The sequence below is a fragment of the Hippopotamus amphibius genome, chromosome 9 (genome assembly GCF_030028045.1).
Source record: "Hippopotamus amphibius kiboko isolate mHipAmp2 chromosome 9, mHipAmp2.hap2, whole genome shotgun sequence".
Classification (NCBI taxonomy): domain Eukaryota; kingdom Metazoa; phylum Chordata; class Mammalia; order Artiodactyla; family Hippopotamidae; genus Hippopotamus; species Hippopotamus amphibius.
The window spans coordinates 38,070,201-38,083,009 of record NC_080194.1 but is presented as its reverse complement, the minus strand read 5'-3'; the positions used below and the strand labels follow the sequence as shown (position 1 = coordinate 38,083,009).

General features: G+C 39.3%; 1 protein-coding gene across 1 annotated transcript; it reads right to left on the bottom strand.

The window, feature by feature from the left end:
- Positions 1-3,853: 3,853 nt before the first annotated feature.
- On the bottom strand, positions 3,854-4,807 carry LOC130860783 (olfactory receptor 52K1-like). The gene has a single exon (XM_057749360.1). It carries the CDS (start codon positions 4,805-4,807, stop codon positions 3,854-3,856), a length of 954 nt encoding a protein of 317 aa, XP_057605343.1.
- Positions 4,808-12,809: the final 8,002 nt, after the last annotated feature.

Below are 12,809 nucleotides of genomic sequence, written 5' to 3'. Positions count from 1 at the left end.
TACTTTGGAATAATGTTTCAAGTGCAGTCTTTTCATTCTTCCAGTCAACAACTATTTCATTTATAGCTAGTGGGAAGCCTCATTTATTCATCTATTCAATAGATATTAAGTATTTACCAAATCTAAATATTCTACTAGATGTTGGACTAAACAAATAACTAAAATGATAAAATGGTCCTTGTCATCACAGGTGATGGCATGATACTTTTAGATACATGATCATAGAAATAAAAGTGAAGAGAGCTGTGTGGGTAGGCTGAGGATACAAAATCTCTGAGGCAGGAAGGAAGGGAGCTTGGTATTGTCAAAGACCTGAAGGAATCATGAACTTTGGGGATGTTATTCTCAGGAACTGAGCCTGGGTCTGTAAGCAAGAACTGCAGCATGGGGCTTCCCTTGTGGTGCAGTGGTTAAGAATCCACCTGCCAATGCAGGGGACACGGGTTCAAGCCCTGGTCCAGGAAGATCGCACATGCTGCGGAGCAACTAAGCCCGACTGCCACAACTACTGAGCTCACGCTCTATAGCTACCGAAGCCTGCGAGCCTAGAACCCGTGCTGCACAACCAAGAGTAGTCCCCGCTTGCTACAACTAGAGAAAGCCTGCACACAGCAACAAAGACCCAATGCAGCCAAAAATAAAATAAATAAATAAATAAATAAATAATAAAATAAATCTTAAAAGAAGAAAAAGAAAAGGAACTGCAGCATGCGCATTTTAGGTCACGTTAAAGGGCAGTGGAAAGTCATGAAGATTTTAAGCAGAAGATTGAAACACAATCAGAATCTCATTATCAAGTATCATGCTAGGAGTATGGATAGGGAGGGGTGAAGCATAGATGCTGGGCATCTGTCAGAAACAAACACAGTGATCTCTAGAGAGGTTCAAGTATATGTCATGGGAATGAGTAAATGAGATAGATAGAACCTTTGGGAATAAAGCAACCAAGAATATGAAAACCCAGAGTGTTCAGTGGGTCATTCACATGAATTCTGATGTCTCTCACCAGATCTATGGGCAGTCAAAAAAATATATTGACCAAGACATCACTTGATGAAGGAGGACAACCAGAAGAGACACCAGTAACTGGGAGTGGTAGAGGAGGATATGCATGAATGACACGAGCCCCAAAAGCACCAGTCTGTGTTTGTTTGTTTGCTAGTCTGTTTTTACAAGAAAGAACTGAAAATTGTATTTGGGAACAAGAACAGAGAACTCACTTCCAAACCAGAGGAAGAAGAGGTGTGAGAAAATGGATGGAAGTGTAAATCTTTCATGAGAAAAATATGAGAATAATGAGTGAACCAGCTTCATACACGGTTTGTAGACATTAAATGACAGAGTTTATGTACAAAGTTTTATTCTCAAAGGCTCATGGTACCATGGAATAAGAGTGAAATGATAGGAGCTGCTCATACTATAAGATTTTACACTAACATATTCAGAGTAAGACTGTTCAAAACCAGTGTAACCAAAGCTCTCTGTTGGTGGTGATAATCACTCACTCCTCCACCTACCTAAGGAATCTTCCTCTACAGTTCTGTGGCTGCTTCCCCTCTCCTGTAGATCTTTCTTCCACTCCCATCAGTAGGGCAGGGATAAGACGGGGTAGGGGGGGTGGGGCCTCCTCTTTTTGCCCTTTCTTTGAAAAGCTATCTTCTTACTAATAATACTGAAGATTCATGTTTAACAGAAAAATGGGATCATAGACTATGGCATAGAGCAGAAGCCACTTAGGAGAAAGATTGAGGCAGACTCTCCCTAGGAACCATAAGTTTCATCCTGACTCATCTACCCACCCAACAATCCAGGCTCATAGTCTCTAAACCCTGGTCATTTATAGCATCAGTTCAATCCAGCCCAAGCCACGTCCCATTTCTGCCCATGGCCTCCCATTGAGAATTAATCTTCTATGACTTAGAACCAACCTGTATCATAGCACTATCACATTTTATTATAACCTCTATATTTTCACGTTCGTTTCATCATCACTCTGAGGGCATGGTAAACACTCAGGATGAGAAAGAAAATAATGATGAAAAGGAGAGCAAATGAAGAAGATAAGAAAGACAAATGTTAGTTTTCTGTTTGTTCCTTGCTTTCACACAGCAGTGAGTTTGCATTATAAGAGTAATCATGTCCTCTAATATGTCTGCATAGTATCCAAAATCCAAAATACCACCAACTGAAATGACAACACCTGAAAAGACTAAGTTAATGTGATCTTAGTCATGACAATGGTAGAGAAGACAGTAGTGTAAATAGTGATGGAAATTGCAATGGTATTTTTGTGACAACTTATTTAATTTCTCCAATAAAAATGTATTGTGTCTACTGTGTTACACTTACAAAGATTTATATATTCATTTATGCAAAAATACATATATCAATGTGACTGAGGAGGATATAAGCTAGTGGTGACACAGTCCATTCAAATAATGAGACATATTTATGGAACAAATATTTATTGAGAGCCTATTATGTGTCAGGTGCTATGATAAGAATACAGTATGCCTGACTCACCATTTAGCAGGGATGGGAGAGAAAGATCATTCCTTCAATCATTATGTATATATAAATTATGATGGATGATGAAAAGCATACACACAGAACTCTGTGTTCAGAAAACAAGTGAGCTTATCTAATCTGAAAAAATCTTCCTCAAGAAGGTGAGGTTTGAGCTGAAATTCAAGATGAATAGGAACAGCGAGAGAAGGACAGGTTGATACATTCCCATTAGGAAGAGATCAGACAACCCATAACTGGAGGAAGTACAGACACTTGAGGAACTAAAGAAGGGTATCTATGTATATTAGGAATATGTACTACTCAATCAACACTAAATATATTGCAAGAATATGTAAATACTTAAAAACATACAACAGACATTAAACTGAGTGCCAATGGTAGGAACTGGAAAACAATAGGCAAGAGAGTTAGGAATGAAGACAAAATAAAACAAGAATTAGAGCAATAATTATTGTATGCAATAAACTTAAGCTCAAGTCTTTGCACCTGAGACTAAAAATGAGGAAATAAAAGAATTATCATTACTCTCAGAGGTTAAAAATACATAACACTGTTTGAGTTATAGAGGGTCATTGATCTCAAAAACAGGTGGAAAAGTACAAGGATTAAAAAAATCAAACTTTATCTGCAATTCTGGAGTCGGATGGAACATGAATGTTTTAAAGAGTTTCTCTCATAAACTTAAAACTTTGAAGTATCTCCAGAGTTTGTCACCCCAGTTTCTGTGATGCCAAAGTTCGCTTTTTTGGTTTTTTGTTTTCAATAAGTATTTTATTTTTTAATTAATTTTTATTGGAGTATAGTCAACTTGCAATATTGTGTTAGTTTCTGCTGTACAGAAAAGTGAATCAGCTAAAGTTTTTCTGATAGAGAGGGCCTATACCCCCCCACCGACTGGCTATGTGTAGGGTCATGGTGGTGGGAAGTGGCCCATGTTTTCATATGTTTAAAAAAGGCACACAGTTCATCTCTCCCTGAACTCCTGAGTCACTTGATCCGGGTCCATCAAAGCCCTGATTGTTTCTTAATTACCTGATGCATTGATCTTGTCAACACAAGTAAATAATAAACTTTTAGAAGAAAAATGTATCAAAAAACTACTTGCTGATTAATCAATTGAGGTACTCCAGCCCGTCTCAATTTCCATCCCAATATCTAAACATCATAGGTCTCAGAAGAGATTTCCCAACTTCCAAACACTCAGGATAACTTCGTTTGCTTTCTCTTCATTGTCCCCACCAGGTAAATGTTCTGGCTTTATGGGGCTCCACCCCATAGGGGAGGGTCACCCTGGCCCCTGAGGTCCAACTAATGAGAGCTATACTCAAGTGGGACCAATCTGATTGGGGCTTAGAATTTTACACAGGTGCTCCCGGATCTGTTTGGTCTTGACTCCATAGACAATGGGGTCCAGTGCAGGGGGAAATAACAAGTAGAGATTGGCAAGGATGACCTTGGCAGCAGAGGCTGTGGTTGGGCCAAAACGCTGCATGATCACAGAAAGAAAGCCTGGTCCATAGAAAAAGAGGATGACACAGACGTGAGCTGTACATGTACTGCCTGCTTTAGCACGTGCCTCAGGTGAAGGAAAATGAATCACGGTCCTCATAATTTGCCCGTAAGAGTAGGCAATAAAGGCCATATCCCCCACACCAAGAAAGATCGCCACAGTAAAGGCATAGAGGTTATCCACGGTGGTGGCCCCACAGGCCAGCTTCACCACTACCATATGCTCACAGTAGGTGTAGGCAATAGTGTGGGACCCACAGTAGGGCAGGCGATGGGCCAGGCTTGGAAAGGAGATGGTCAAACCCACACCTCGCAGCACCACCATCCCTCCAATCTTGGCAACAACTGCAGGGGTAAGAATGATTGCATAACGCAGTGGGTTACAGATGGCCACAAAGCGGTCCAGGGCCATGGCCACCAGCACTCCTGACTCCACAGCAGAGAATGCATGGATGAAGAACATCTGGGAAAGACAGGAGTAGGAGCTGATGGCTGTAGCACCAAACCAGAAAATCACCAGCATCTTGGGCACAGTGGAGAGGGAGAGAACCAGATCAGCAAAGGAAAGCATGGCAAGAAAGAAAAACATGGGCTGGTGAAGGCTCCGTTCTGTCCGGATGAGAAAAAGCAGGACACCATTCCCAGTCACTGCCAGTAAGAACATGAAGCAAAAGGGAAGTGAGATCCAAATATGAACAGCAGTCAGTTCTGGAATGCCAGCCAAGAAAAAAGTATGTGGAAAGAGACAAGAATTATTACAAAGAATCATGGTGATCATCTCAGTAGAGCAAAATGCCCCTGCAAAGAAAGGCAGGCAGGTTAAATTCAATGATATGGAGGTTAGGAGCTCAGGATATATGGTCTCACTAACTCCATCATCACCATCACTCTTCCCCCATTGCTCTTAGAAAACAGTCAAAAATAATTTTCAATTTAGTCAATATTTCTGCAAGATTTTTAAACACAGAAGAGACAAGTCAGCTTGGTCTGGTGGGAAATGCATTAGATAAGAAAATCAGAAACCAGGTCCCATAATTATATATCCTACTGTATCTGTGACTGGAGCAATTCACATAACCAGATTTAAGAGGATGCTCAGGAACTGTTGTAAGTGAAACTCCTTCCCATCATGCTTATTTTCCCAAGTCTTGAATGCTGGTGCTTGATTTAATCAGCATAGACCTCACAGAGTCCCCTCGTCTTATACCACTACCCTTCATCTGAAACTGCCCAAAATCCTAACATCTGGAAAATTCCTTAATTTGGAGACATTCTACTCCTCCAAATCCCACTTGGATTCCAGGTTACAGAATAAATGGTCCCTGATGACTCCATCACTGATTAGGTTCTTCCTTGGATTATTCCCCAATCATTTCACAAATGCATAGCTTGTTTCTCTCCTCAATATGTCAATAGACACCTCATTTCACCACCTCCTGTATCTCCCTCTCCTTCAAGGTGGTGTTGTACAGGGGCAGACACAAAGTTCAGAGTGTGGTTACCTGGAAAAAACAAAAGCATTTTTAATAATAATCACATGAAAGTCAAAGAATTCTATATCACAGCCACATTGTTGAGAACAGGAAAGAAAATGATCAGATATTTCCTCCAGATCCACTTTTCATGTAATCACATAGAGTGTACCAATTTATATGTATCCCCAACATGTACTATGCCCAAACCATCATTTTGTAGGTTAGAAAACTGAGGTCTAGAAAGAAGTAAATGGCCCCAGGTCCCAGAGTTATTAGTGGCAGAATCAGACAAGAACTCAAATTCACTGATCCCTGAGCTTGGAGGTTTATCATCCTGTCTTCGTGTTAACAGTGACTGCTGCAGGGCCAAGGAAGAACACTCAGGGCCCTGTGCCCAAAAGTGAGTAGTAGAGGAATCAAATAGCACGGCAGATAAAGAATGATTTAGGGATGACGTGCCTCTCCAGCATCCTCCAATATCTCTAGTACCACAATCCTCTCATGTGAAAGAAAAACACAAGGACACACAGACACCTGGGCCCAGGGTCTGAGAGGGATTTGGAGCTTAAGATAAGTGATTCACATTCCAGGCAGAAATGATACAGCTGGGTTCATCTCACAGTTTCAAAGACAGCAAAAGGGGATCTCTAAACATGAGGGAAAGGAGCAAAAGTCAGCCCAGGAGCATAGTCTAAGAAGGAAGGAACAGCACAGCTTTAAAATGACTGAGAACGTTTGTTTTTCTCTTCAAGAGAAACCATAAGGCTATTGCCCATACCTTCAACCACAGCTGCTAAGGAGACTACGTGGTGACAGCAGAAGGCCCAAGGCCTGGGAAAATGGGAGATGTGAGGGGACCTATAGTTCTAGCGTCTTGGAATAAACTCTGGACCAGAAGTCAGGATCCTGATTTGAGGTACTGTTTCTGCCATATGCCACATATTTCCGTGTGACTTTAAGCATCTAATCATTGTCAAGCCTTAGTGTCCTCACACATGAAATGAACATACTAAACCCTACTTCACGTGATCATTATGAGGATCCAATGAGATATAACGTGTAAAAATTATTTGTCAAATGCTGAAAACAGTAACATTATTTTCACTAAATTATAAGAAATAAATGATGTATTAGGAGTAATATGGCTAAGAGCAACAGAAACTTTAGAGATTCAGAGATGATGCATTTGATTTGACAAAAGATGATAAATTAAAAAAAAAAAAACGATAGATTCATCCCATGAGTGGATGTTGTATGGTAGTAACCCAGAGCCACCCAGTCAAAAATATTATACCCTCCCCAGTAGTGCTCCCTTTTTCCCTCCCAACCACACACTGTTTCCCTCAGCACCCCCAGGCTTTGGTGCTGGGGAGGGAAGGGGATGTTGAAAGGTGTCAAGAAATGTGGCTCTGATCACCTGAGCATTTGCTTCAAATTATCCTAAAAGCTGCCCAACCTTAGGCCTTAGCCCACTTTGTGGAACAAAACAGTGTCTTCAGAATAGTGTAAGAAATAATTATTTCTGGTGTCCCAACTATCCCCTCAGGACCCAGCAAATGTCCCTCAATATAACCTTATGCCTCAAGGGAAAGTCTAACCCAGTAAGCTCAGCTCCTTTATCTCCATCAGGGAAGTAGGTAAAGCGAGATAAGGAATCCTGAAACCAGAGGCCTCCCAGAGGCAGATTTAAGTGCCTCCATAAATATTTCCCTAAGTCTCATCCTGCAGACTTCAAAGAGGAGCAGATTTATAAATAGATTACTGTCAAGCCAGGACTAGCTGGATGTTTGCCTGCTTTGGAAGAAGTGATTCTCACACATCCAATCCCTCCCTTGCCTGTGTCCATATAACACAAAAGGTCTGGATAGACCTCTGATGATGCACACATCATCAGTATTGGTGATATTTCCAGTTTTCCCCATTGATACCAAAACAATGCATTTCCATCCCAGGCAGCCTATCAGATTATCCAAATCTGGAAAGGTTGGGAAAAGCTAATTTGTGGATGGAGCCTGTGTGTATCTCTCTTCCTTGGGCCTACCCTTAGCCATTACTCACCAAAAAGCTGCACTTATTGACCTGCAGAGGGAAGAAAAGTTAAGCCACCAGTCAGGTCCCACGAACTGGGTATTTAATGGGTACGTGTTCAGGCATTGCCTGTAGGGATCCAAAGTGAAGCTCCCACTACCCAGACACCAATTAGTACTCTGCTCCCTCTTCAAACAGAGGTCTAACAAGGTCTGCTCCCTCTTCAAACAAAGGTCTTATTATGCGGGCCTCAGGGAACAGCCCCATCAGGGAATATTTTGAACAGCATACTCCAGGGTGCCATGTCAAGAGAGGGCCAAAGCCCTGCAACCAGAAGCAAGGAGAGACTTCCGGCCATGCAGAATGGGACCACCTTGTTTGATGGCCAAGCAACCTGATTTAGGAAGGCTGAGGAAGAAGGCAGGGAGAGGGGAAGGGGCAACACCAAGACCAGCATACATTACCTAGATGAGTACCCACGACATAGTTGGAACCATGAGCTAAAGAATGGATTAATAGGTGACAGTGTTTATGAGAAGAGAGACACTGGTCATGGAGTAACGCTGGAGAAAATAGCAAATGTCTCCTGTGCTAGAACTCAAAATGGTAGGTACAAGGGTAGGCCAAGTCCTGCAGGTATTGCCATCCATATCCTATCTCACCTTAGTGAGATTACCTTCAGCTCTGTCCCTTCCTAACGAATTTCTCTACATTTGATCCTCAACTCAACCACCAAAATCACTCCTGAAAATGGTGCCAGATTAATCTATGGGAGGATATTCAAGAGTATAAAGGATCTGAACGTTGCATTGGATTGAGAAGGATTGGGGAAATTGAGTGTGTACATGATAGGACACTTGTGGTGGTATGCATGACTCTTCATGGATTCTTCAAATCCAGAAAGAATCTCCCCATGGAGAAAAAATGATTTGTTTTATGAAGCCAAAGGAAAAGAACAAACATATGCAAATTTATAGTTCAGGACTTGGCCAGACCTGTGAGTCTTCAGAAAGATAATCCCTTATCAAAACAACAGAAGTCAACACAGGTTACATTAGAAAAGAACAGCACAAGTTGATTGGAAATGGTCATTACCCAGAATCAGGTCATCCTTTTAGGACAGCCAGGTTCTAAGGGTACTGACCCAGTTCCAGAGGGAAGAAGAAGACATAACAGGTGTCATTTCAGGTAGAGCCAAAATTATGAACACTAACATGAAGCACTCAACTTTCTAACACCAAAGCCAAGCTTGGTAACAATGAGCTTAGGACAGAACATACTATCTTGGGACAGAGGATGTTATGACACCTCTGAAGCTGCAAGATATTGGTATTATGAAGTAGAAAACATCAGCCCAGAACCCCAGTGAAGAAGGAAGGAGTAGGCAGGAGCAGTACAAAGGCCAGTCCAAGAGGAACTGGGGGGAAGGACGAGTAACTAAAACAAGAAAGTAAAGAAATCATGAGATTAGTGTGAATATGACCACCTAACTGAAATTCTCAAACCCTCAAAGTCAGAAATTGGGTAAAACATCAAGAGAGCAGGACAAGGCCAAAGTTCCAAGAACAGTCAAGAGTCTTTGGATCAATAATCTAGATCAACAAAAATATTTCCTGACTTCCTCTTAAGGTTTTGGAAAGAAATGTAGATGTTATAGAGTCAGGTGGAAGATACACATGGAACTAAGGCAAAGCATCACCAAAGGCAAAGCAAAGGCCTGTGACCACACCTTGGAGAGATGGAAACACCTAGGAGAGAGAGAATCTAATTATGCCTGTGGGGAGCAGGGAAGGCGGTGCGTGAGGCAATATTAGAGAGGAAAGCAGAAGAATAGGAATAGAATATTCCAGAATGACTCACTAGCATTGAAAGGGACAGCAAAATTCCTAAAGTATGGAATTCTTGTTGAACAGCCAAGAAGTGGATGTTGAGGGAGCAGAGGAGAGGAATGAGGTTTGAGAAGGAGGTTGGACCTAGGCTATGACAGGCCTTGAGTGCTCTGTCCAAATAGCACTACGTGTTAATAAGACGTCAAGGAAGACAACACAATGAACAAGGAATTTGTTCAAGCAGAGCAATGACAATAATAGACTAGATTTCTTTCATAATATTCTGGGCACAGGAAGAAAGACATGATATTAGAGTGAGTAAAACTTGGTGAAATGCTAGAAGAAATCCATGGCAATGGAGTAAAAAGGAAGAAATTGGATCAAGTCTTTACAGATTAAAATCTGTCATTTAAGAAAGAGACAGTAAAAATTCTATGCAAACTTTTAGAAAATAGGAGAAAAGGGAACATTTCCCAACCCATTTTATGAGGTCAATATTAATCTGATAACAAAATTAGTTAAAGACAAGCTAAGGAAATACAGAAAAGTATCTCTCCTGAACAGAGATATAAAAATCCTTAACAAATGATTAGCAAATCAAATCCAACAATATATAAAAGTGATAATACATCACGAGTAGAAGGGGTTTACCCAAGAATGCAAGATAGTTTAGCATTCAAAAATAAATTGATTTAATTCATCATGTTAAAAAATAAAGGATGAAAAGCACACATACTACCATCTCAGTAGAGATAAAAATAAAATATTATGCAAAAATCAACATTCATTCGTGATTATAATTTTAAAAAGTCTCTCAGCATAATGGAAATAATAGGGAACTTCCCAAACATGAAAAAGAGCATTTACATAAAACCTATAGCAACATTACACATAATGGTAAAAGGATGAAGGCTTTCCCCTAAAATTAGGATTCAGCAAGGACACCCACTCTCACCACTTCAGTTCAGCATTATACTGGGAGCCCCAAACACAGAAATAAGACAAAAAAATAGAATAAAATAAAATCCTACAGATTGGAAAAGAAAAAAGAAGTAAAATGACTATCACTTGCAGATGACATGACTATAAGTAGAAAAGCCTAAGATCTGTACTATTAAGTGAATTTAGCCGGTCACAGGATAGAGAGTCAATACAAAACTGATTTTCTGCATTTCTACATAGTAGCTATGAAAAAAATGGAAAATTAGATTCATTAAGTTATGTATGATGGCATCAAAATATATAACATACTCAGAGATAAATTTGATAGACTATATCTGAATCCTTGCACTGAAAGTTAGAAAACATAGCTGAGAGAAATTACAGAGATTTAAATTAATGGAGAGAAATGTTATGTTCATGTATTAAAAAACTCAGTATGATTGAGATGTCTAGTCTCCCAAATTGATCTATAAATATGATATAATTCCAATGAAAATCCCAGCAGACTTTTTTGTTTGTAAAAGTTGGAGAGCTTATTCACAAACTTATATGAAATGAAGACCCCAAAGAACAGAAATGATTTTGGAAACAATTGGGAAATTAACACAATTAGAGGACCTTTCTTATTTTAAGACTTACTGTAAATCTACAATATCAAGACAGTGTAATATAAACATAAGGATAGATAAATAGATCAATGGAACAGAAAGGAGAGTTCAGAATACACATAGACATACATAAAGTCAATTGCATTTTTTACTAAAGTGTCAAGGTAATGTTATGGGAAAGGGATAAACTTTTCAATAAGGGATACTAAAACAACTGGATATTCATACACAAAACATAAACTTCCAGCATGGAGGTCAAGTAGAGACCAAAGAGACAGGCCACTCCAGATAAGTGGCAGATTTAATAAGCAGGGGGATTTACTTAGGAGGCTTGTCTTGGGTGCCCACAAGATGAGTAAATCTCCACACCCACCAGCCAGAATCTTAAAAGTTTATAGACAGAATTTAACTGGTTTGCTCACTATACCATTCAGATGGTCTCAACAACATATGGCTCTCTCAAGGCTGCATCCTTGCAAATGGGTCTGTCTGTGGGACTGGTAAGTGGAACATACATTCCAAGGACAGGGTGAGGGGGGTGGGGGGAGGGGAAGCGAGGAGCCTCTAATTGCCACAGCAGCTCACGAGTTACATCCTCTGGATGACGTCCTCCAAAAATCTTAGACCTAATGTAAAAGCTAAAATTATTAATTTTTTAGAAAAAGTAGGATAAAAATCTTTTCAGCCTTATGTTAGGCAAAGATTTCTTCAACAGGACACAAAAAGTATAAACCATAGAATAAAAACTGATACATTAGAGTTCACCAAGATTTTAAAATCTGCTCCTCAGAAGACACCATTAAGAAATAAAAGGCAAGCTACAGACTTGATGAACATATTTGCACAGATAGGGCTAAGAAAGGACTTGAATCTAGATTATATAAAGAAATTGTACATAGCAATTATAAGACAAACAACTCAATTAAAAACAGAAAAGACAGTTGAACAGACATTTCTCAAAGGAAGATTTACGGATAGCCAGCACTCCCAAAAGCATGTAAAAAGATGTTTAATATCATTAGACATCAAAGAAACGCAAATTAAAACCATAATAACTTACAGTGATAGACATATTAGGATGGCTAAAATTAACACTGACAATGCCAAATACTGATGAGGATGCAGAGTGACTGGAACTCTCATATTGCTGGTAAGAATGTAAAATGGTACAACCACTTCAGAAAGAAATTTGGTAAATGTATTTTAATAAAATTAAACATAAACTTACCACAGAACCCAGCAACTACATACCTAAATATTTACCAAAGAGAAACAAAAAATTTTAAGTAAAAAATATCTAGTTTTATTAATCATTTCATTTACTTTTAATCCTTTTTTATGAGCTAGTTAAGAAATTTTTGTCTACCTCAAGGTCGTGAATATGTATATATATACATATATATTTTATATGCTATCATCTAGAGGTTTTATTGTTCTTAACTTTTCACATTTATTCTCAAAATGACTTTTGAGTATATGCTAAGGATCATCCACTTTTTCCTATGGACAAGGGCCTATTGACCTTTTACAAAAAAAGATCGTCCCAAACTGCTCTGCTTTGTCATAAATCATGTGTTCATATATGTGTAAGTTTATCCTTCAACTCTCTTCTTTTTCATTAATCTTTGTTTATTCTTTTTCCAATACTATACTATGTCAATTATTATAGCCTTATAATATGTACTGCTTGCATAGCCTAAGTTCATCAATCTGGTTCTTCCTTTGCAGGTATTTTTCTCAGCAAATAAGTGGGAAAGTATCAATTTGTAATATTAGGTTGAGTGCCACATCAAAATATCCATGGAAATTCTTGTCTCTGGCTTTCCAGGGTCATATATACCAATCAATTGGTGCTGTAGCAACCTCTCATATTGCTATGTCATTTGGAG